Source organism: Anastrepha obliqua, chromosome 4 (genome assembly GCF_027943255.1).
Source record: "Anastrepha obliqua isolate idAnaObli1 chromosome 4, idAnaObli1_1.0, whole genome shotgun sequence".
In the NCBI taxonomy this organism is placed as follows: Eukaryota; Metazoa; Arthropoda; class Insecta; order Diptera; family Tephritidae; genus Anastrepha; species Anastrepha obliqua.
Genome location: NC_072895.1, coordinates 86,113,861 through 86,139,813, shown reverse-complemented (window position 1 = coordinate 86,139,813; position 25,953 = coordinate 86,113,861). Strand labels below are relative to the sequence as shown.

At 33.1% G+C, this 25,953-nt stretch overlaps 1 protein-coding gene across 2 annotated transcripts in view; it reads right to left on the bottom strand.

Annotated features, from left to right (window-relative positions):
• Window positions 1-8,038: 8,038 nt before the first annotated feature.
• LOC129243621 (uncharacterized) overlaps window positions 8,039-25,953 on the bottom strand; it is a 180,265-nt gene continuing 162,350 nt past the window's right edge. For both annotated transcript variants that reach the window (XM_054880774.1, XM_054880775.1), the window contains exons 10-13: window positions 12,931-15,061; window positions 12,612-12,842; window positions 12,417-12,527; window positions 8,039-8,667 (exon numbers count right to left, since the gene is read on the bottom strand). In XM_054880774.1, the coding sequence (XP_054736749.1) occupies window positions 8,344-8,667; window positions 12,417-12,527; window positions 12,612-12,842; window positions 12,931-15,061 (2,797 nt within the window). In that variant the 3' untranslated portion in view covers window positions 8,039-8,343. The remainder of the gene's footprint in view (window positions 8,668-12,416; window positions 12,528-12,611; window positions 12,843-12,930; window positions 15,062-25,953) is intronic.

Below are 25,953 nucleotides of genomic sequence, written 5' to 3'. Positions count from 1 at the left end.
TTTACAAAAAAGTGCCGATTTTTTAGGTAGGATTTGATAAAGATATAATAAGTTTGTGTGTAGAGTGACCTTTATTTTACAAAGTAAACCGTCATGCCCGACGCAGTCGAAGGCTTGGGATATGTCGAGAAATGCAGCTGCGCGTACTGCAAATGCTTTATGAATATTACACAGGCCGACAAAATATAACCAACATTCAGCCCATTTGTGTTGTGAGATATCTAGATAAATAAGACTTATTTAAAAAAAAATATGCGAGTAAACGCTGTCCCCAGGGTTAAGTGGGTTAGCCTGCTTGCGGTATGGTAGGGGTGGTTTCTAGGGGTTAGGGCTGTGCGTGACTCGGTACCCGTGGTGTGAGACAAAATTTTAAGAAAAATAAGACTCAATTCAAGAAAATTAGTAATCGACTATATCATGTCTATGTTGTCTTAATCGATTTTCAGGTGTAGGAAAATTTAGAAACATGAAAATTCAAAATGCGATATCTCAGCGAAAAAAAAAAATGAATTTGAGCAAACTCAACGCCATTTGAAAAAAGAAGGCTTGTATTTAAAGACGCCATCCTTTAATTTTGGTGAAAGAAAACATCTGCAAGGCTACATAACCTCACTTTGTTTTTTGCACTTTTAGGTTAGGATATCTCGAAAACCAGAGCTGATAGAGCAATTCTGAGGCCAGATTTGGATTCAGCGCATCATAAACCTTCGGAAATATATAGTCTGGTTTCTGGGTCTGAGATGCTGTCGGCCTGTGTTATCTACGAGTCTATGTACTTGTTCGATGGTACCATGTGTTTTTCTCAAGCTGAATCGGTTATTTGGGATTAATTTTCGGTCTTCAATTTGGACATCATTCTTTGAGAAATAGTGACTCCAAAACTTGAATTTAGTATTTCATAGCATCAAAAAATAGAAAAAGTTTATCCAATACCGGTCGCTCCTCGGCAGGCAATGGCAAACCTTTCGAGTGTATTTCTGCCATGAAAAAGCTCCTCATAAAAACCATTTGTCGTTCGGAGTTCGCTTAAAACTGTAGGCCCCTCCATTTGTGGAACAACACCTAACAGAAGAATTATTTATTTACTTAATTATGATAATATTAATCTCTATAATATATCTGTGCATTTGTGATAAAACAACTTAAATTGACTTATCACTTAGGTTTTTCTGTACGGCACAAAATTGCTTGCTTTTTTCGTAAAACTTAATCAGTTTCTCAGTCGTAGCTGAGCTGTAACTGGAGTGTAGGTTAAAGTAGAATAAAACTCAAAATTTTTCTACAATAGAGTAGAATTTATTGACCTTAAAGCAAAGCCTGCTAAAGTCACATAAGTGAGCAAAAGTTGTTTTTTTGTTTTGCCAAAAGTTCACAGATAAATGTATGTATGTATGCATATATAGTTGACGCATACAACCTCTGTTAAATGGTTTGACGGATCTTCTCCAGTTTGAGATGTGTGTTTTACCACAAATGGAGAGACTTACAATTGTATGCCGTCTTCGTAGATGGTAAATGGTAGCTAATTTTTGTGAAAAGTTTTTTCGTGGCAAAGATGTACTCGGAGGCATGCCATAGTCTGCCGTGTGAACCGACTCGGTTGCGACATACATACATAAGTAAGTATGTATATAGAAATTCATATCAATATCAATGCTTTGTATATAAATTTTTAATAAAAATCGTTCACCTGCAATCACTCATCTTCTTTGAATTTATTTCAAAAAGAAACGACAGATTTACAATTCATTTGTTTATTTAGTAAAAAAGTTATTATGCAGTTCAGCTAGAACCTAGTAATATAAAGGCAAAATTTAGAATTAGCTTGAAGGTTACAAGATTTATCTGTTTTTCAGTCAAAATCACTGTTATTCTGGAACTGGAAGGTGACTATCAAATTGAGAAATTAGGTCCCCGATAAAGCAACTGACCCCAAGCAACTGGAAAAGTTTTTGTAGCTCCCCTGTAGCCAAATGGAAAGGATTGCCCGTATCCTGGAGCAAACGTCGATCCACAGACTGAGGGCTCACTACCTACACTACAACCAGTAAATCATAAGCCAAGTACTCAAAGAAGCCAGTTCGGAGTTCTCGTAGAGGGCTTTGATGAGACGGATTATCTTAGCGGGAACTCCCTTTCTACTCAGTGCCAGCCATATTGCGTCTCGTTTGATGGTGTTGAACGCCTTATTGAAGTCTACGACCAGCATGTAGAGCGGAGAGCGCCACTCAACTTACTATTACTCCTACTATTATCCGAAGTGCGTTGGCTTGGTTGAACGCTTCTTAAGCGACAAGCAATCTGCTTTTCGCCCTCATCGAAGCTGTGTCTCGTGTGAGTTAACCACACCGAAATTGTTGTCCTTTAATCTTATATTCTTACTGATTCTCGTTATGAAATGGTTTATCGGATAGCGAAATCGTTAAAATGTGTTAATGAATTCTACTACAGGTGTCTATCTGCCCAGTATTGGCACTCAAACGATTTTCTGCCCGCGCTCTCGCAGAGAATGATAGAGTTTCGCATCTTGACATCTATGTATCTCGTGGTTTCTTCGTTTTGGAATGAGTCGGCTTTGTCTTAAGGGGTAGGGGTAGTCAGAATTAAAAAAAAAAAAAATTGATTTTATTTTGCATTTTCTTGAAGTATAATATTTTAAAAATGTTGTGTGACAACTTGAAGTGAATCCGACAAATACTTTTCGAGTTATTCAACAATTAACAAAGGGCGCTCGGGCGCTCTGGAGCGTTTGAGAGTAAGTAGCAAAACTTTAAATGCGTTTTTCTCAAAACTATGTTTTTTGAACTGGTGATCACTGTAACTTAAAAACCGCTTAGAGATTTCAATAAAATTTATACTGCTTTTGAAAAACATAAAAAACTCGTACGTGATTGAAGGATTTTTTTAAACAGTTAATTGCTGTTTTTTTTCTCTAAAATCTGAAAAATATTTCCTGTTAATTTTGAAAAAAAAAAAATTATCTATTAATAAAACTAATTTCTCTTGTCCGATTGATTTTAGATGAATCCCCAAAGACTTGTGATGATCACCGCAAGGGCCTTCCGGAGAAACGGGCTCTAAACAAACAGCGATAACTTTTACAATTTTGTTTTTTAATTTTGCTAAATTCAAGTCGAAAATAATAATTTTTTCGGGCCTCTGACTACCTCTTACCTCTTAATCAATGGTTGTTACTTCAGCCATCTAGTCCAGATTACACCGGTGAAAGACGTTTTTTTCTTTTTTCGTTTTTCTTACGTGTTTTATTTAATTTTTTCTTTTTGTACAATTATTTACACAATACAAATGATTCAGAAGCAGCACTGAAAGAAACTGAGGCTTTTGGCTGGTAGTCAAATTTTTAATTAAAACTCACCTCTTCTGTTTTTAGAGCAAAAAAAACGTTTGAATTTTATTTTTGATTATTTTTCAAATTTTTTCACTTTATTTTTCAAGTTTAGTTTTCCATCATTTATTAATTACAAATATATATATATATATGTATGTATATATATAGAAATATGTTGAATTAGTTTTTGTAATTTACGTTTGTGTATGTGTGTGGTTTTATTCGTAAACTAAATTGGTACATACATTAAACATTTGTTGTTGTGTTTTTTGTTTCATTTTGTATAATCAATATTTTCTTGTGTTTTTGTATTTAAGTTTACACTTGCGTGCTTATTTGTTTTTTAACTCAATTTCCGCTCACTTGCATTTCTGTAATATTGGTAATAATTATAATAATAATAATATTAATATAATAATAATAATAGTAATACATATAATAATAATAAGAAGCGCATAAGGCGCGCTCGAAAGGTGTTTACCATACAATTATTTGTTTTCAAAATTTTCATAAATTTAATAATTAAGAGAAATGCTTAACAAACCAGAAAAAAACGAGAAAAAAGGAAGATTCATTTTTGTTTACTTATCAATTTGAATGTAGAGCAGTCTAAAGAAATTGTGTGTCTGTATGTATAATAGGGCTTTGCCATCGAAGCCGAACGTCAACAGAACATTTTTATTAACATAAGCGGGGTTTTTTCTTCGATTTTTTTCTTTTCTCAAATATTGTAAATTTTCTTGATGAATTACAAATTTAAACTAAATAAAAATTTGTTAAAAGGCCTCAAATCATATTCGCTTTGCTTTACATATTTCTCGCACTTTACACTTTAATGGAATTTATTACTAATATTTTTTTTATTATAAGTATAAGTATACTTTTATAATAGATTTTTCATTTAATTTTTCTAAGAATCCCGCCCAAATATTGATACATGTAACTTACGCTTTTAATACCGTTATTTTGCATGAGCGCCGTAATTTCCCTACAATCCATATTGTTTAGTGAGTGAGTGTCACAAAGGGTGACTTTAGTGGGCTTTTACTTGAAACCGTTGGGAAATAATAATATTGAAATATTTTTTTACTTATACTTTCTTTAAATGCCGAAAAAGGCGAAGCATTTATTAATTTTGTCTTCATTAATTTTAGCTTCCTTTGGAATTGGCTATTCTAGAACATTTTTTTCTTTAGAAGCAGTAAACTTTCAAAACTATTCTTTGAATAATCTTAATAATCTTAATTATAAAAATGAATTAATTTTGGGTATTGGATTTGATTTGTTTTTGTAATTTAATAACAGCAATTTGAAAGAAAAAAATATATAACAAAATAAAATTTATAAAACTAAATGATTAATTTATTTTCTCTTAATTTTTTAATTGGTTGTATGAAACAGAAGGTTTATTAATCATTTTTGCATTCAAAATTTTTATTTAACCATTTTGCATCAGCGCTCGTAATGGGCGAAGTGCTCAAAATTCCTTGCGCCTACAATACCTTGTGTTGGTTAGACTTTTACCGTTTGTTTTGATAAGAAAATGTTACAGGATTAAACATTTATTTATTTTAATAGAAAAAATTTGATAATTTTGTATTGCGAAGTAAGTTCAGAGCTGAAAGAGTTTTTAAATGATTGTTTTTAAATGCAAAATAATGAAACTCTTGTATCAAAAAATTTTTATACTCAGAATTATTTAATATTTTCAGAATTATTCACCAGCAATTTGTATTTATTTATTTTTTAAATCGAACAATTTATTATTTTTTTATACTTTGTTTTTTAAATTTTTTTAAATTGATTAGCGCTTTAGTAAAACGAAACTTGATATATTTTAAGCTTCGACTATTTAATGTTTTTATTTTCCATCAACTTTTATTTATTTTGTATTTTATTATTTAAAAAAAATGTTATAAATTTTTTCAATTGACCAGCATTTCAATAAAAAGAAACTTGATATTTATTATTAAAAAGTAAAAGTAAATTCAGGACTTCAACAGTTTTTAAATAATTTTTTTTTAAATGCACAACAAAGAAACTCTTTTAATATATATTTTTAAGCTCAGAATTATTTAGCGTTTTTATTTTGCTGGTAAATTATTATACTTTTATTAATTTACTTTTTATGTCGAATATAATTATACTTTTTTCTATAAATTTTTCAATTGCTCAGCATTTTAATAAAAATAAACTTAAACATTTTTTTTACTAATTAATTTCAGTGCTTAAATAAATTTCAAATAAACAATTTTTGAAATGCTTCATAACAAAATTATAACGAAATGCCATTTTCTAAGCATTTTTATAAAACAAGATTTAGATCTTTAGAAATTTTAAGCTCATATTTGGAATTTTCATTGAGAAGTGCGAACAACCAAAAGTTTTGAATATCATTCATTGCCACGCAAATTTCTATGAAATTTTAATATTCAAGTTGGGAAATCTAGCTTACTTTACTTTTCAACGAAGCATACGAGCATATGCGCACTTTTGATAAAACAACTTCTGTGACTTAAGCAGGTTGTGCTTTAAGATCTATAAACTCCGTTTTATCAAAGAAAAATTTGGTACTCCATTGAAGTTTTATGAAGATGTCTACTTACATCAAGGCTATAAATGGTTAATTCATTAAAGCTCTCGAGGAAAGCAAGCAATTTAGTGGTTGATAAAAAAAGTGCTTAATTGAGTTACGTAGTTTTATCAAAAGTACACAGATATATGCGTTGAACTTTTATGAAAGGCGTGACGTAGCAAAGTAAATCAATTTTGTTTATCTAAATTATATTATACATTTAATTTTCGTTACCCTTTTATTATTACGATGCTGTTAGAGCCTGTAGTGAAAACTCGTTTGTCTTTTGTGAATTTTTGATTTGATTTGATTTTACGACCTGAATGCAAAATAAATCATTTTTATGTTGTATTTCTAACTCTTATAGTTCTTATGCAAATTTTCCTTTCTCAATTATTTATCATTGATGTTGTTTTTTATTATCTTTCTTAAATTCTTTTACCCAAATTATTTTTCCGATTCACTCACTCACTATACAACCGATTGAAAATCCAACTGAAATTATGCGCCCAAAAAACAAAAAAAAAATCATCAACTAAAATAGTCCCCTCCTCTTTGTCATTAACGCTATATTTGAAATTTCGCGTTTGTATATTTTTATTTACCCACAAAAATGTTTCAAAAACACCCAAATTTTAAGTGTGCGCAGTCTAGTAGTGCAAAAGTCCATCGAATTCGAATTTACAAAATCCACACCCAACGATTAGTGAATGCATCAAGCGTGCGCAGTAGTTATTCAAAGTCAAAGGTCCGACTGTTGCTACTCAAATATTGTTGACATTCAAATATGTCCCTTGATTAGAAATATTACATAGATTCCATAAAACATTCATTGACGCCATTGCTTTGATATATGTATGTAGGTATTTATGTATGGAATAATAAAGTGTCAGCTTTCCGCCGTTCCTCTCTCCTCTCTCCTCGCTCACACCAACAGTCACAATTCCATGGAATTTTAAATCGCAGCTTATCTATCAGCTTATCTCGAGTTTTTACTCACAGCACGTTTCAACGTTTTTGTTGCTTTTTTGTTGTTTTTGCTCACACCAGCGATCAGCTATTTATACAGCGTCATTTAGTAGCATATTTTTATAAAAAAAGTCCAATATTTTTATGTTTTTTCGTACCTTGTATTTCTTTTGAAATTCATATTGTTTCGCTAAGCTCAGCTAAATTAATTACAATTTTTTTTAGCTACAAAATCCACTTATGTATTGTAGTTAAATGAGATAATCAAAAGTGTGTATTCCCATTGTGGTTTGCTCTACTAAACATATACATACGTATGTTTGTATGTTTTTGCAAAAAACATACATCAGTTTAGTGTTCAAAATTTGTTGTGTACTTTTTTTGTAATTCGCATTTTCGCTATAATTGTGTAAAAGTAGTGTAAGGCGTGTGCGGCGTATTTTTCACCAAACATGCAAGTGTTGGCGCACGAAAAATAGGCTTTATTTTTCACACATAAAAATTCGAAAAATTACCGCTAAAAATGCTGCCCGCGAGTTGCGTAAGCTTCAGGAAGGTGACAGCTTATTTTTCACGTGATATTATCAGCCTTTATATGATCCCTATTCGAAAAGTGGTGAATAAAATGCTTTCATTGATTCAACAATTAAGTAAAGCTCATCGAATTCGCGCGTCCAATTGTCTGCTGCAAGATTTGCAAAACATCCACAGTCCGCCTTGCTTCGCTTCATGCCACTTAATCGTTTCGTAACCATTCAAAAATTGCGCTAAGCTCTCCCTCGCTTACACACATTGTGGACTTTGGTCAAAGACAAAATTCACTTTTAATCAAGTCGAACAGCACTTGTAATTTTCTTTTTTTGTTTCAAAATGCTTAAACTCCAATGCAATGTAGAATGTGTAGCGTTGTTTCTAAAGTTGTGCGTGTGTGTGTTTCACATGCATACAAGTAGGTGCAACCACAGACAACGATCGACAAGTACATGAAACGCATTTGTATGTATATAAGTATTTGTATATAATTTTTCCACTTTACTTAATACACAATTATTTATCCGTTTGTTTTTCTTACTTAAAGACAAATCTTCTCTTGCAATTTCTTGCGCATTGATTTACGAAAAAAAATTAATTATACATAGTACATGCAATTTCATTTAATATATAATAATTATTATTGTTGCTGTTGCTGTTGCCGTTGTTGCATGATTTTCTTCTACAAAATGCAATTTTATCTCCTATTAACCAAGGTACGATTGTACGAACTGCGCTTACGACGCCGACGACCACAACAATTCTGCTTCACCAATATTCTTTAATAATAACATCGAGTAATTGAATTCGTGCAACATCTATACATGCATACATCCATTGGTATATATCTATATATATCTACAAAATTTTGTTTACATTTAGTCAATACTCTAATTGCTTTCTTTTTGGCCCTTTTCGTTTAATTCTCGCTATCAGTTGATGCTGCTGCTGCTGCTGCCTGGGGTGGTGCTGTGTTAGTTGTTGGTGTGGTAGCTTGATCTAATGATGTTTTTGTTGTTGTATTGTTAACTGTTGATTTTGTTGTTATGGAGTTCACGCCCTCCTGTGTTGCTGTGTTCCCGACACTTGGTGCCATAGGTGTGGAGTCCGCCGCTGCCACTAAATCGGCTGGGGAGTTGGAGTTGATCTTGGGGGTTGAGGTTTTGACATTGTCGCCATCCGTTTCATCGGTTAATGTTGTATCACCGGCACTGATCATAGCATTCGCATCAGTTGGAGTTTCCTGCAGATGAGAGAATTTAAAAATAGAATTTATTCTCATGACACACAGAAAATAAATAACGAAAATTAAATGAAACGAAATTATTTTAAATGAACTAAACTAAAAAGTTAGTACAAAAATATGTATAATAAATAAATGAACAAAATAAGATGAAATATATAATGAAATAATAACAAAAAAAAACAGATATATGTATATAAAAAAAAAAAAATTAAAAAAAAAATAGAACAAAATCAAATAAAATAAGTCAAAACGAATTTATTTGAAATGAAAAAACTAAAAAATTTATTAAAAAATTAAACAAAAACAAATAAAAATTAAATACAAAAAAATACAACGAACAAACTAAATGAAATATATTAATAAAATTAAATTAATACCTACAATAAAATTAAATAAATAAAAAAATTAAATAAAAATAAATTTAAAAAAGTATAAAGTAAAAATAAGATATAATAAGATTAAATATACAACAAAATAAAAAGCAAATAAATAGCAAAAAAAAAGACCTACAATAAATAAAATAAATTAAACAAAATTAAGAAAACAATTAAATACAATAAACGAAAAAATAAAGTAAAATAAAATAAAAACAAAATAAAATGAAATGAAATAAAACCAAATGGAATGAAGTAAAGTAAAAAATTAAATAAATTTAGCAAAATTAAATGAATAAACTAATAAAAATATAATGAAGTCGAATAAAATAAATAACAAAAGAAAAAAAGATGTAAATGAAAATAACATAAAACAAAATAAATAAAATATAATAAAAATATAACAAAATGAAATAGAATAAAATGAAATAAAATAAATTTATAAAAATACAAAAAAAAAAAAATCAATAAAATAATATGAAAAAATAATATAAAATAGAATAAAATAAAATGAGATAAAATAAAACGAAATTAATGACAATATAACAATAATAATAAAAAACAAATAAATTAGAATAAGAAAATTTGAATAAAAATAAAACGAGGTAAAATAAATGAAAAAACGAAAGCAATAAAAAGTAAAAACAGGCCTGTCTGTATGTAAAATAAATTTACAAAAATAAAAAAATAACACAGAGCAAAATAAATTAAATTATATGTTATAAGAATAAAATGAAATAAAATAAATAAAAAATAATGTAAAATAAAATAAATTAAAAGGATTAATAAAAGGAAATAAAATAAAACAAAATTAAATAAAATAAGTCTACAAAAAAAAAAATCAATAAAATAAAATGCAAAAATTATATAAAATAGAATAAAATGAGATAAAATAAAACTTATAAAATAAATGAAAATATAAAATAAATAATAAATTGGAATAAAAAAGTTTTAATAAGAATAAAACAAAGTAAAATAAGTGAAAAAGTTAAGTATGTATGTAAATAAAAAAATAAAGCAAAACAAAACAAAATAAAATTAAATTAAGGGGGGACTCTCATTTAGACGGTCGAAAAATGCATCATTTTTGGGAATTTTTTTCTCAGGTAAAATAACTTCAAACGTTTTGTAATTCATAAAGTACTTTAATAAATGTCTTGACTGTCTACAAAAATTTTCGGAGAAGAAAAAAACATTTTAAGTATGGAAATATACACCTCGTCCATGGCACCTCATTCTATCTGTGTACATTCTAGCGCTCTGAATTTTTTTCTGAAATAAAAAAACCAAATTTTTTTTAAAACTTTAGGATAATACCTTCGATGTGACATTTTGATTTAAAAAAAAAATGTCGAAACTGATATTTTTTACCCAGTTTTATGTTAAAAGTGATTTTTCATGCATAAAAATTGACTTTAAAATTACAAAAAAATATGAAAATCTTTTTTTTTTTTTAAAACACTTAATGTCACATTGAAAACAATTTAATTATCTTTAAAATGAGCTATTGTAAAGCCTGATTGGTTCAATACAGCGTTCTCAATTGTGTACACAAAATCGAAAAATGATGTTTCGAGAAAAACGCGTTTAAAGTTTTGGATACAGGCGATCAGGCCACCCGTCGCATCCTGTTAAAAATTTTGTCACTCCTTCAAAAATACAGATATCGACTTGAAATTTTGAAAGTATATTCTTAAATAGTTGTAGAATAGATTAAAATTATTTCCAAAAAATCGATTTTTTTGACCCGATAAATGAGGGTCCCCCCTTAAACAGTTCAAAAACAAAAACAAATAAATAAATGAAGCAATAAAAAATAAAACCAAGGCTGTCTGTCTGTATGTAAAATAAATTCGTCCAAGCCTAATGCTCTCATTTAGTCTAAGAAGACATTACATTACATAATGTATTTATCTATGTACGAGTATACTTCTGCTCAAATATGAACGAGACGTTATCAATAAAACGGTCCGCGGATGACATATGGCAAAAATAAATTTTTTGTTTTTTGGTAGGACTGTTATAAGCTTACATGGCAAATTTCAGCGTGATATGTCACATAGTTTGTTTTCTGTGCTACTGTAAACAAGTCAAGCTCGAGTGTGTTTTTCGAATTTAACGATGGAAATTCAAGTTGAACAAAGAATTTGTTGGAAATTTTGTTATTCCAACAAAATTTCGGCTTCAGACGCCTTAAAAATGGTGTAGACAACCTTTGGGGACTCTGCTCTATCGCGTGCACGTGTTTTCCAGTGGTACAAATCGTTCAAAGAGGGCCGCACATCGGTTGAATACTTGCCTCATGAACGTCGTCCAGCAACATCAGTAAACGACGAAAACATCGGAAAAGTAAGGGAAATTGTGTTTGAAAATCGTACAAATCGCAAAATCGGTTAACGCTGAATATTATTTAGACGTTTTAAAGCGTTTGCGCGAGAACACTCGTCTTAAAAGGAAGGAATTGTGGGACAACAAGTCATGGTTCTTGCATCACGATAATGCACCAGCTCACACATCGCGTCTTGTTCGCGATTATTTGAACAAAAATAATGTTAATATCATTCCGCAAGCACCGTATTCGCCTAATATGGCTCCATGTGACTTTTTCCTGTTTCCCAAGCTCAAGTTGCCGCTCCGTGGAAAACATTTTGAGACAATTGAAGTCATAAAAGAGAATTCGAAGAACACACTCGAGCTTGACTTGTTTACAGTAGCACAGAAAACAAACTATGTGACATATCACGCTGAAATTTGCCATGTAAGCTTATAACAGTCCTACCAAAAGACAAAAAATTTATTTTTACCATATGTCATCCGCGGACCGTTGTTTGATAACGTCTCGTTCATATTTGAGCAGAAGATATGCACACTTTTTTAGCCAAGGTGACGTAAGTGTCTGATTCTCCTATGTCCCAGTTTTTAATGGTTAAATAATTATTTAGAGGACCCGAAACCACAACCTATGAGACCTGAAAATTCCTAATATGATTTATATATAAATATATGATTATATATAATATATATAGATTTATTTTTAGCCATTTAAAGTTTACGATATACAACTATACGATTAAATGGTCTTTTAAAAGTGACGCCTAGATGTCAGTGGTGCGTAATTCCTAGACGGTATCCTTTTTTATGCCATCTATGACATTTGTCAATTGGACAGATGTACATACAATTTTACGCGATAATATTATTGAAACTTATTATGAAAGTGTTAGATCTTTAAGAACAACATATCGCAACATATCATTAAAATAAAATACTCAAATTTAATGAAAATAATAAGAATACATTTATAATAAAAAATAATAAACTAAATAAAAGAATAACTAAAGTAAAATAAAAACAAAAATATGGTTTGCTCACCAATTTTGCTTCAACTCGCTGACGTTCATGCATCGCATTTAACAATTCACGCAAATGCTGATTCTCTTTGCGTAGGCGCTCCCTTTCCATGTCGCGTTCATTGATCTTTGGCTAAACAAAAGAAACGCATAAACATTAATAAATAATTTCATTTACAATAGAAAAGCCATCATTTGGCACCCAGTTCTCGCTTACCAAAAGTAATGAAATTTGCGAATTCAATGAGCTAACAATCGTATTCAGCGCATGACAAGGCACGCTTGGCTCCAGCGAGTTGGCGTGCTGTATGCGGTTAGGTCCGCAGTGTACAGGAAGATTGGTGTTTGTGTTGACTATTGCCGGAATTGTGGCCAGTGCCGTTGGTATTGTCTGCGTGGAGTTATCGACCATAGTCAGAACACTGCTCAGTTTACTGCTCAGCGTCGACTGTGACCCAGTGATAGTAATGAAAAATAAAATGGAAAAGAAGAAGATTAGTACTAGATGGTTTTTCGTGAGAATTGCTATGTCATACCAAAGTTTCATACGCGTCATTGACTTCCATGTGCTCTTCGGCGTGGGTATTGTTAGTGCTTGCTGTAGTTGTTGTTGTTGGTGCTGCTGTGTCCACTGCTTTTTTTTCACCGCACACTATGGTGGCATCCGTTGTTGTTGGTTTGTCTGCTGTCTCTTCACATTCTTTCGAAGCATTCTGCTCGTTTTGCGGCTCAGTGGAGCCAGTAGTCTCCGCTGCTGTAGTCTCTGCCAAATCGTTTGTGACTGTTGTGGTTGCGTTTGCTATATCATCTGCTGTTTTGTTTTCATCTGATTCCTTCTTTTCGTCACCGCTTGTCACCTCCTCCTTTACTTCGAGCTCAATTTTTTCCTGCTTCGCCTCCTCCTTATGTGTTTGTCCAACTGTGGGATCTGCCATAAACGTACTATCATCTTCCTTAATATTTACATCCTCCTCTTTGCCAGTTATCGGCTCGCCCTCTTTATCTTCGCTTAACGCCTGCGTGACCTCGTCGGCAGATTCTTCGGGAATGCTATCCGCGCTAATTGTGCTTTGACGTTTCACCAATTCAGCTGCGTTCGCAGTTTTAGTGTTTTCCTCAGGAAGAGTCGAGTTTGTGGTCACTGCATTGGAACTACTCCTCTCCTCCTGTTGCAGTTGGTGATGTTGAGTTGTTACTGTTGCTGCTGGTGGTGGGGGCAGCGGTGGTGCTTTAAAATTGCCAGCCGGAGGTGGTAAAGGCGGCGGTGGAGATGAAGCTTTGGTAGCCTTTGACGCTAGCGACGGTGGCAAAGCCGGCAGCCGCAGCTCGTCGATTTCGCAGTAGCCGTCGTCGTCTTCGTGTATATCCTCATCTAGCAATGCATTTTGCAGCACGGTACGTGTACTGGTCGGTGTTTTGGCGGTGGGTGTTTGCTGTTGTGCTATTTGCTTATTCGGCGGCGGAAGGGGTGGTGGTGTGTCTACTAATGTAGCCGCAGCTGCAACGCTGCTCGTGGCTGCTATTTGTGTTGTAGTCGAAGAGCCGGTCGAGTTCATTGTTGATGTTGAAGATGAATTCGATGAGGCGGCCGTGAGCGGTGTCAGCGGTCGTTGGCTGTGGTGATGATGCTGTTGCTGTTGCTTTTCGTGGCACTGATCGCAAACAGCCGTGGATACAGCAGATATTTCATGTTCGGGCGTCACATGCATATAATCGTTTAGTACCTCGGTTAGTGATTGCACCTGCGCGTACGCTGCCAATGCAATGTCAGCGCTGTCTTTGGGCGCTTCCGGCATCGCCGCAATGTCGACGATCTCATGAAAATGTTCCACCGGCAGCCTGAACATATCACAAATGATTTTCTGTTTCTCTAACAGGCCGTCACGTATTGACGCATCCAGACGACGGAGTCGCTCGGCCGGTGTGAGTACCGGTTCGGCGGTATGTGCCGGACTAATGCTGATCTGTATGGCGGTGGGTTCGACCAATGGCGGAGACGATTGCATCAACGTACGCGTATTGTTCGAGTTATTTGAGTACACAATGCTGGCGCTGTCGCGTTTCGAACCACTACCGAGACTCGTGCCGCTTATATTCGAGCCAAACTCATCCGCGCCGGCACCAACATTGTGACCGTTCGCCTGACGCGCCGACTGTGTGTGACGAAGAGTTACGCTCGAATTCTCGTAGCCGCCGTTATTGTTGTTGGGTTCGCCACAACTGCGCGTCGACATTGTGCGGTTGACCGCAGACGATGACGATAGCGAAGCTGTGGAGGCGGATGATAAGGCGGCTGACGATGAGCCAATCGAAGGTGAGAGCTCGTTGTGACTAAGCCGCATTTTGTGGTCGGCGCTGCCAGCTGTTGAGGTGCTCTCCCGACGCCCATTTCGCAATTGTACGTTATGTTGGTCATTATTATTATTATTGTTGTTGTTGACATTGACCGAAGTCGCCGTAGCGATGGGCATCATGGGCGCCAATGGTGTAGTCGTCACCGTGGCGGTGGCCGAAGCTGGTGGCGGCCGTTCTGGTGTGAGTTCAAGGGACTCCTTCGTATTGGAATGCGGTAAAGTGGCGATCGCTGGATCGTCGACTGGTTCATGATTGGCGTTCTTCGAGCGTGGTTTGTACTGTTCAGCGGCATCGGAAATGTGCTTGAACCATCTGTAAAGTACATTAATCGAAACGAAAGGTGTATTAGTACAACTAAAACCGATTTTCAAATCAAATTTATAAATGATGGAGGAAGAACATTTCAAAAGTAGAAAGAGCACTCGAACTGAGCTTTTAAAACGTAGTAAATATTATATCTAAGACTTATAAGCTACGCATAAACTAAGAAATCTATCTGGTTACATGTTTTTCAGAAAATTCTTACAAATAATTTTCACATTTTTATGCACTACCTTGACACCAACGAAGCACGACGACCGCCACTCGAGCCATTGGCGCTGCTGCCACCATTGGCGGTGGCCTCATTGAAGCTGCCACGTCGGCGTTCCTTTTTGCTTTGCCCTTTGCTTGGCGTCACATTGAGACTATTATTCTCGCCGGAATTGTGGTGGCTGCTATTTTTCCCGCTCGATAGTAGTAATGAACCGTTGCAAAGGCTTTTGCGGCGCACACCACTAAAAATGTCATCGGGAGAGAGGAAATTCATGTTCACGTGCGTTGTTTGCGGTTTAACAGCGGTTAAGCGTTATTGGCTCCCGGAAAGTATTGAATTTGCGCACAGTTAATTATGTTGAAAGAAAAACACAAAACGAGTAGAACACACAGAAGATATACAGCGAAGGCTGAGAAACTTCACTTTTTTATTTTAATTTCAGTAGTGAGATTCATTTCAGGCGTTCACATATTTGGTGGCAAATGTTCTTTTTTGTGGAAAGTTTAATTATATATTTAGTTTTTAGTGTTTATTTTTCTAACACGCGAGTTTAAGTGGAATATCTGTGATGAAAGTTTAGAAAATTAGACAAAACTACACAGACATGAGTTTTTCTTCTTCATTGGCAGTTAGCAGTTTTGGGGATTTTGATATGTGTCGTTGAACAAACAAACATGAGTTCACGCCGGCAACAGTCCACCACCTCACACTAAAATTCTCATAAACGTATTCGAAATTTCCGGATTTTATGCACACTCAGAGATGGATCAGACTCGACATAGTCATCCCACGCGTCTAATTTGTGAAGTAAAAGTTATCTGTATGAGATTTGCTGAATTGATTTGATCTGCACGCTGCGTAGTTATAGCAGAATACATCGCTAGAGACAGTCGGTTCACTGGAACTACACAGCGGCATTTCCCAAATATTTATGGGGAATATTTCATGATGTTACAACAATCGTTAACGTTTGGCACAGTCAGCGATGTCGTAGTTTCACGTTCCCTCGACAGTCGGCTCAACGTAACCGGAACGATCCGGATTTATATCCGGCTAAGGACTTTCACTTCACCAGCATTCCCCGTATATGTATGGGGAATGTTTGTGCTTTTACAACAACAACATGTCGTAGTTTCACGTATGAACTCATACTACAAGGAGGCGCAAAATGAATTAATAATTTTTCCAAATGACGTCGTTGACGTTGCTGCAGTATACAAAGGAACACGCAATGAAGCGCGTAAAGACAAAAATAAAAACTTCCAACTCAAAAATTTTTTTTTTTTAGTAAAAAGTTATTCAACAACAAAATTGGATGAATAATTTTGCGCCACCTTGTATACAGCCATGGACAGATAAATAGCACAAGTGTGAACCTTACATGTTAAGTTTTTAGCACGAACTCTGCTTTGATCAAATAAATTGGTTTGTTTACATTTATTACCGTTATTAAGCTTACATTTATGCGAGGAATTTACCGTTTTTTTCGATGGAATTTTTTGCGTTCTATTTTATTTATGCTTATTGCTGTTTTGAAGTGGACACAAAAATATCACATTTCAACTTGTTCAGCGGAGAGTAAAACTTTAATATTGTTTCAGCGATTTTTAGTATAATTTTTTGTTTCTTAAATACAATTTTAAAGTACTTACTAAAAATGTGACGTGGAAAGCATTGCACGCCGGAGAAAAGAGCACTTATATGCCGTACGAGTCAAAACGGAAAAAGCTATGCATAAATAGCTGAAATGATGATGTGCTCTCAGAAAATGGTTTATAATGCTCTTAATTTAGTTAAGAAAGATTCATCCTACTTAGCAAAAAAACGGAAAGAAAACCAAAGACGCGAAAAAACTGATGTTAATGTGGATGGAGCTATAATACGCAAGAGCAAAGCAGCAGATGCTTTTAAGCCGACGACAAATAATGCTTGAAATAAACCAAGAATCTGGTCTACAGGTGTCCAGAAAGCTTGAAGAAAGGCGACTTAACTTGTATGCCGAACATCAGATCTCAGCTACCCAACATTATCCGCACGGTTATTTGCTCATTAGGTCCGAAGCGTCTGCTTTTTGATGTGGTTTTTGCGGCGTTAGCATTACTGACTCATTTTTTCTTGGAAAATGAATACATCAATAAATTTAAGGCTAATGAAGAGCGCTACAGACTTATGTTGACCAACTTTTTTTTTTTTGACCACATTGAAGAAGTGTTAAGCACCCACAACTCGTTCGATAGTTGTGTGAAGTCGTTTGGCTTCCACAAAGCCGATTCGATACAATGCAATGATGATGCAATTAGACCATTTTTTGTAAGATACGGGTAATAATCAATTTTATGTCGTTAATCCTCGACAGTCTGCGACACTGAAGTACAATATTTTTCACACCATTGCTGCCATGGGGGGAAACTATCGGAAATGTGTTGCAAAATTGGCTTGAAAGTATAAGCTATGTACAAGTATAACCTCAAATATAACCAAAAATAGTACATTTTGCACTTCTAATCTCGAGTATCTCGAAAACTTTATGTTCCTAGGGGCTTGGGATTGAGTTCAGATTCGGATTCAGTACGTCAAAAACCTTCGAAAGAGCATAGCCCTTGGGGCTTGGTGTCAAAAATTTGTTTCGACCTTTGCAATCATATAAAAATATCTCAGTAGAGATACTAGAAAATGTAAGGAAGGCAATTTTGGCTACAGACAATATTTTTTCAAATTTTCTCAATTGCAGTCTAATGCAACAAGTTGATATATTTTCTAATGCCAGTTGAGTGAATGTACGAAAACAACAGCTCCAAGTTCAGCAGGGTTTGATTTATTTAAACAAAAATAAAAACAAGAAAAAACAAAAACATCATCAACTACACACAAATAAATGTACATTTACTTGCTATAAAATCAAACAGCTTTGCGTCGAATTAAAATATAAATTTTATTATATGTAAGTATGAGTGCATGTGGAATGGGGCCGCAAAATACCTTCGCATTCAGACTCCCCTCGGCGGTTGTAATAAAAATGATCAAAGCGAAAATTGTGCGCAATCACATTTTCGACCAAATTCCCAACAAATGCAAACGAGATGACGAGCAATAAAGGAAACAGACGGAAATTCTCTTTGTCAGTTTGCATACAAATACATGCATGGAATCAAATATTTATGAAGTTGCAGGATTTCTGGATGCATGCACTTGCACATGCATATATACATAGTTACTATGAGTGAGTCATGTGGAAATACGTTGTTGAAAAAAAATTTAGGCGTACGTGTGCACTTACAACCAAAACAAAAGAAACAAATTTTTTTCGCTGCCATTGTAAAATTTATTATATACTAAGACTTACGCCAATTTATTTTGGAAATATATAATATTAAGATTTACGTGAGCTGGGCCGATTTCAAAACATCCCCAAAAATCGGGGTTTTTTTTAAGTAAAATAAATGTTTCCAAAAAATAACCTTATGCCCGGTTTCATCAAACCATTTTAAATCTATTAAAATTAAAACAGCAATTAAATATAAGATTTAAAATAGCAAAGTTGCGTATTGAAATTGGATTACTTTAAATTTTACCAGCCTGGTAAATTCCAAATAAATATTAAAATTGACTGGTGAAAACAGGCATGCGATAATAGAAGAAGTTTAAAAGGTCTGAATAAATAATCAGATAAAAATAAATAAAAATGTTCATCAACGGAATCAAAATGTTGAGATTTGTAATGCTATTTTTGACTTTTTTGGAAGATAAGTAGGTTTAAGTAAAATTTAAGTGATCCAGCAAAATCTTGAGCGATTTAGACTTCTAAGAATTAATTGGAAAGGTAATTCTCCACCCTTCTCACTCCTTAGAAAATTTAGCACTTCACACACTAAACTTTCTGCTATAATACTATTTTAATTCTGTTGATAACAATTTTAAACATTTGGATAAATATAAAAAAAATTATTAAAAAAAAAATAAAAGAAAAAAAAATGATTAAAAAAAGTAATATAATAAAATAATTTATTATTTATAAAACTAATATAATTTTATTTTTATTTATAAATTATTTTATTTTTACAAAAAACAAAAAATTATTTATAAAAAAAATAGTTTATACGAAAAATAAAAATATTTTTTTATACAAAAAAAAAAAACGATTTTCAGAGGTTTTTTCAAATTGTAAATTTTAATATTTTTCCGAAATATTTTGGCAGAACTCTTAAAATATGATACATTTTATAATTTCGGGTGCAAAAACAGTACCGAATTTTATTTTATATGGAAAATGATGAACCCCCTAATATACATGTGTACGTATGTACGAGTGTTTGCATAAACAGCAGTGCGAGTGATTAAACGCATTTTTATTTACACAAATATGAATTTATGAAAAGTTAAACAAATAAATGCAGTGAATTGTAAATAAAAGAATTCGAAGCTGCGGCATAGCTAAAATATAAAACAAAAAGAGAAATAAAATCAATCAATATAAAAAAGCCAATAAATTAAAATCAGTAAAATTTTGTTGAGCAGTGCAAGAAATTAAATGTACATAAAATTCACCCACGCCTGCGATTATCTTTTCTTCTTCTTAATCTACCAGTTATTTGTGATAATCTGTATGAGAATTATTAATGCATAAAATAGCTTTTAAACGCGCGAATTATGCGGATGTCTTAATGTAATTCCTTAATTCATCCATTCATTGCCTAACGTTGTCACAGTTCAATGGACGCATTTGTCTACGCTAAAGCATTTCAGCTTTCACTAACCTCTGGCTAAAGAGAGGTAGAGCATTTGAAGAGGGTCTTTCAAGTGAGAGTGTCGCTTTTGCAGCTGTTATAGTTCGACCCTTTTTTGACAGGTGTTATGCACTAAAGCCAGTTGATTTTCACACTAGAAACGTATAAAAACAACTAAAATCTGCTAGAAAAACGATAGATTTGGGAAAATTGACAAACTAGCAAAATTGTGAACATTTTCGGTCGTTCAACAGAATCAAGAATACAAAAGTTAATCGAACAATTTAAGTCGAATGGTTTAGAACAAGTCATAAAATTAATCCGGCGGCTTAGTTGAAAATAATGCTGATGTAAAAATAAAAAGAAAACATTGAAGAAAACCGAAATTTGTTATTTGCATGGTGTGCATACTATAAGGATATAATATACTCTGACGCTATGCGGTTTCAAAAACGATGGCGTAATATGCAACAATTCATTTATGGCAAATGAAATTCCCAGGAAGAATTATCTCACGATATTTTTCAGCTACTTGCTTAAAAAGTCGCTCAATTCAATGTCTTGGGAATATTTTATGTGGGGTCATCTCAAAAATAGAGCTTATGTGAATAGTCCATTTGATTTGCATTACTTTCAATTTGGTGACCCTAAGCATGTGAGTTTGTGTGTGATTGTCAGCGTAGAGATATCTGTACTCTCCTTTATCCCAGTCATTATTTTAAATAGGCTTGCAATCAAGATTTGAGATAATTGTTTCGTACATTTTAAAGATTAAGTTATGTTAAGTTTAGTTAAGCTAAGTAAAGTGTAGTTAAGTTAAGTTAAGTTACGTTAAGTTAGGTTATGTTAAGTTAAGTTAAGCTAAGTTTAGTTTAAGTTTTATATTAAACGCAAATTGTAAATAAAATTGTATTTTGCGGCTAAAATTAAAGTAAAGACATACATTTCTTGTAAGATGCTTAGTAATATGATGCATCTGTATGGAGATTCACGTCTATTACTGTACATACCTACAGGTACATACATTTAGCCTACGGTGGTAGCTGCCACCTGAACATTTTTAATATCTATTATCTATAATTGTCTATTTTTATAACAACAACAAACGTCATCTCATTGACAGTAGGGTGGACTCAACACAGATGCAGACTGTGTCTCTGATGATAAAGTAAGTGGTAATTGAATTTTTCAGGCTTAAATTGCATTAAAAATGTTTACATAACTTTATGTTTTAAACACAAAACCCACAAAGAGAAATAAATGAAAAATCATGCCGTTGAATGTCTCTGCATGTTGTCATACTAACACAATTAACATACTTTGCTACGAGGGTAAGAGTAAGTGCACTTGCACTGAATTGCTATCGGTAAGTATGTACATACACAGTATACGCAACCGTGTGTTGGCATGCAAAGTGAAAGCGTTCATTAGTCGTAAATATTTTTACATTTGCCTTTTTAATTAAACATTAAAAGGACAACACTCAATGACAGATGTGTAATTTTTATTTGCAACCAAATCAATACTACGACATTGAACAGTCGTTTAGCGTGCTTACACCACTACACGCATATGTATATGTATGAGCTAATTACAAAGTACGAGTATTCTAAAAAAATAAATGAGGCTCAGACCAGCTAGAATATGATTATTTGCGTTAGCTTACGTTTGTTAGAACCCTCTAACGAAACTAAATTGTTTTTCACTCGCTCGTATTTTTCAACGCAAGTAGGACCTGCCTTCTTTTTTCGTCCATTGTAGAGAGTGCATAAAACAAATGAAAATAAAAAGTGGAGAATGGGGAAAGCGATTTCCTACAGGCAGACACAAATGAGACGTTGAACCTTACTTCGTGGAAGGAATTACCTCTGCCGTCGTAAAACACATACGAGTACTTACATACAATACATGGTCATATTTCTATAGTCCGTAGCAGTCGCGAAAAGGTTCATAAATTTTTCGAGGAATCTTTTTCTCGACTACTCATGTATGCATGTTTTATGCATATGAGTACAAAGAACAAGAAAAATCGAACTTCACTATGTACCCTAGTGCCAACTTAGTCGAAGGTAGCGAGAAAAACTGAAAAGAGAGTTGCAAAAAGGACTCTAAGCGAGATGCTTCAGTCTTGCGTAAAATGACTCAATACAAACAACAAATCCTTCTCTATGTCCCCACACAATATTATTTTGATATCTCTCAAACTGATTCGTAACATCAAAGAAAGTAAAACTCCATAAGTGCCTTAGAACAGCAGGACATACGAAAATAGCGGACATTTGGTTAGTCAGTGCATTAATAAAAATGTGGCTTTGTTCTTTGTTTTGATTTATTTTTTTACGCTTAAGAACCCCAAAAACCACGAGTTACATTCTCACACTTTCAAGGGTATACTGAGAACTAATAGTTGTGATATTTATGGTTCACCCTGAGCGGCTAAATTGTCACTGAAGCGAAGTGTCATATGCAAGGCATATAACGATGATACTGAATACTTAGGATTCCCTTGAGGATCTTCAGTATTACTGTCTAGAATTTTGCGGATCACAACAGCCGCCTTGGTTCAAAGTGCTTCCGATCAGCAAATTTGTTATACTCATTAAATAGTGCGCGAGTATTAATGCGAAATCTATACCTTCAAACCTTTTATCCCCTCGCCAACAACAGGGACGAGTGCTATGGTCTGTGTGAGGTCATAGTTTATCTGAGAGCCAGCTTAGTAACATATAAAATAGTCATAGTAAATGTTTGCATTTCTAAAATAGAATTTCCCAAATATTTTTAAGTTTCTTCAACTTTTGTGTTTCAACTTTCATTGTACTAATGTATGTACGCGTGTGCCACAAATTCGGTATTCATGTAAATCAACACAAACAGTAATCAACAAGAACAGCAACGAGTCTCAACTTGAAATAATTTGTTTCTTCCTTTTATAAAATTTGTATCGTCCAACGACTATGCTTTAGAGGTATGGAATTTTTTTCAGATAGAATTGAAAAAAATCAAAGAATATTGGCCATTTCGATTTTATTAGTTTGTATATTTTTTGGTGTTTAGTTTTTATGATTACGAGGGCGAGTGATAAATATCTTATCTGACCATTTTGGGACGAAATTAGTATATAAATCTTATTTTTATTTTAAACTACATAGTTTTACGTGTTAGCTGTCAGTTTTTGAGCCACATGCATCTCATAATTTATTTTTTGAAAATGTGCAAAGAACATAACTTTTGTTTTTTGTGAAAAAGGACAAAAGCAGCATTTCGTGCAGTGATCAAAAAATTGCATGTAGAAGAGAAAAATCTGAGAATTGCTTGTTAAATACATATATTTATGTATAAATAATATTAATTTGTAGAAGAGAAGGCGTAAATGGCAGTAAATCAATAATTCAATAATTTCTAGGCGCGTCTAATATTGCAACAGTTTAATATACAAAAATATTTCTTATTTCAGGCAAATACCCCATAATTCTGTTTATAAAAATTAAAAAAAAAGATTTTAAAAATACCGAAAGTTTACACTAAATATTTTGCTTAGCTCACTCAAGCATTCCATCCAGCTGAATGTAGAATTATTAGAAAAATAAAGGAAAGTAAAACTTAGAGTGAAAACACAGAGGCAAAATAACAACAACTAAAAATATTAATATTTTGAAGTTCAAGTGGAAACATCATCATACAAGTACACATAATATGTATGTATGTAAATTCACAGCGATAAGAAAGACTAAGCCGATAAGCTGACAAAGCAATTAGCGGCGTTTACAAATTCAATCAACCGCGTGCTACTCAAATCCCAATTTGTGGGTATCCTCAATGTCTCGAAAAAAGCACTTGAGTTGTTTGCGTGGTGCTAATGGAAGCCGAAAATTGTGATGGATTGCCAGAAATTTTAGAAAATATCAAATAATAAATACGCAGTAAATTATAAAGACGAATTTATTTCTATGTGTATATGGAAATGCATAGAATATTCAATCGTCAGGCAATTTTCGCAAAAATTTTGGTGAGGTAACCATGGGGTAACACATTTTTCAAAAAGGCTAAATTAAGTTAAAGGTAAATAAATAAGCAAATTTGTATAAAAATATGTTTGTCTATGAGTGTGAGCATATATGCGAAACATTCTATATTAATATTTTGTACTAGCAATGGAATCGATGGTGTAGGGTTTGGCGAAACTTCAGGAAATTTAGGAGGCAACTGCAAGATCTATTGTTATAAAATTGTAATGGAACGCTATTAATAGCCTCACAACGTAAACAAAGGCTGTTGATATGAGATTTAAAAAAAGCATCGAATACTAAGCGTAAATCGATTGTAGGCTTACAAATAGGGAAAATACTAGTGAGACATAAAATTTGATGATTCTACGTTTTATTACAGAAATTCATTTTATTGAAAAAAGATCGAAATGGGATGGAATGAAACTAAATTATAAAAAAAAATACATTTTGTGAAAGCAATGAAAGCAGTTTTATGAACGGACTGAAATGAAATGAAAGCCAAACATATGGAAAAGCATCAAAGTAGAAAAGAAACTTTGATGGAATGGTAAATAAATTTAAATTAAGTCGAATGAAATAAAATAGAAATAAATGGAAGCCAGTGATATGAAATTAAAAAAAAAAAATCGTTCAGAATAAAATGCAGTCAAAGTGCAAAATGCAGTGACAGGATTTGGAAAAAGATGAAAATAAAATTAAAAAATTAATGAATTCAAGAACTAAATGTAACGGTAGAATTTAAACGGTCTAGAATGGAATATCGTAAAATTAATAAACATAAAACAAATGGAATGAAACAGGAATCTAGGCAATAAATGAAAATAAAATAATATAATATACAATACACTAAAATTAAAGTAAATTAGAGTAAATTAGAAGCGGACCGGAAAAAAGGTATAAAAAATTAAACGCGGCAGGAATAAAAATACAGAAAAATAAAATAAAAAATACAGAAAAAATAAATTAAATGGAATGAAATTGAAATGGAATGGGATGGAATAAGAATTGAAGCAATAAGATGAATTAAATCAAATCAATTGTAATGTAAACGAACGGAATAAAACGAAATAAAGTGGAAATAATTGGCATAAGAATAGGAACGGTAGAAATTAAATGAAATTTAATGGAATAAGAAAGAATGAAATAAAATGAAATAAACACGGAAATAATATAATTGGCATGTGAAGAGGAACGGTATGGAATAAAACCGAATTAATTCAAATGGAATTAAAAATAATGGAATAAAACGAAATAAAAATGGGAATAATCGTTGAAATTAAACTCAGTTAAATCAAATTGAATTGAATGGAAACGAATGGAATAAAATGAAATTAAAATGGAACTATATGAAACATGGAAATGAAATGGAGACAAACCGGATAAAATGGGGGAAAATCGAATTAATAGAAAGGAACGGTATGAAATTTCATTGAATTAAATTGAATGGAATAAGAGCGAACAGAATAAAGTGAAATAAAAACGGGAGTTAATTGACATATGAAGAGGAGCCGTATCGAATTAAAGTCAATCAAATCAAATCGAATAGAGTGCAAATGAAAAGAATAAAGTTAAATGAAAAATGGGATTGAGTGGAATATGAAAAGGAATGGTATGAATGGAACGAAATGAGAAGGAACGATATCAAATTAAACGGAACTAATTCAAAACGGCGGCCGCCGTAGCCGAATGGGTTGGTGCGTGACTACCATTCGCAATTCACAGAGAGAACGTCGGTTCGAATCTCGGTGAAACATCGAAATTAAGAAAAAAAAAAACATTTTTCTAATAGCGGTCGCCCCTTGGCAGGCAATGGCAAACCTCCGAGTGTATTTCTGCCATGAAAAAGCTCCTCCTGTAGGTCCCTTTATATGTGGAACAACATCAAGACGCACACCACAAATAGGAGGAGGAGCTCGGCCAAACACCCAAAAAGGG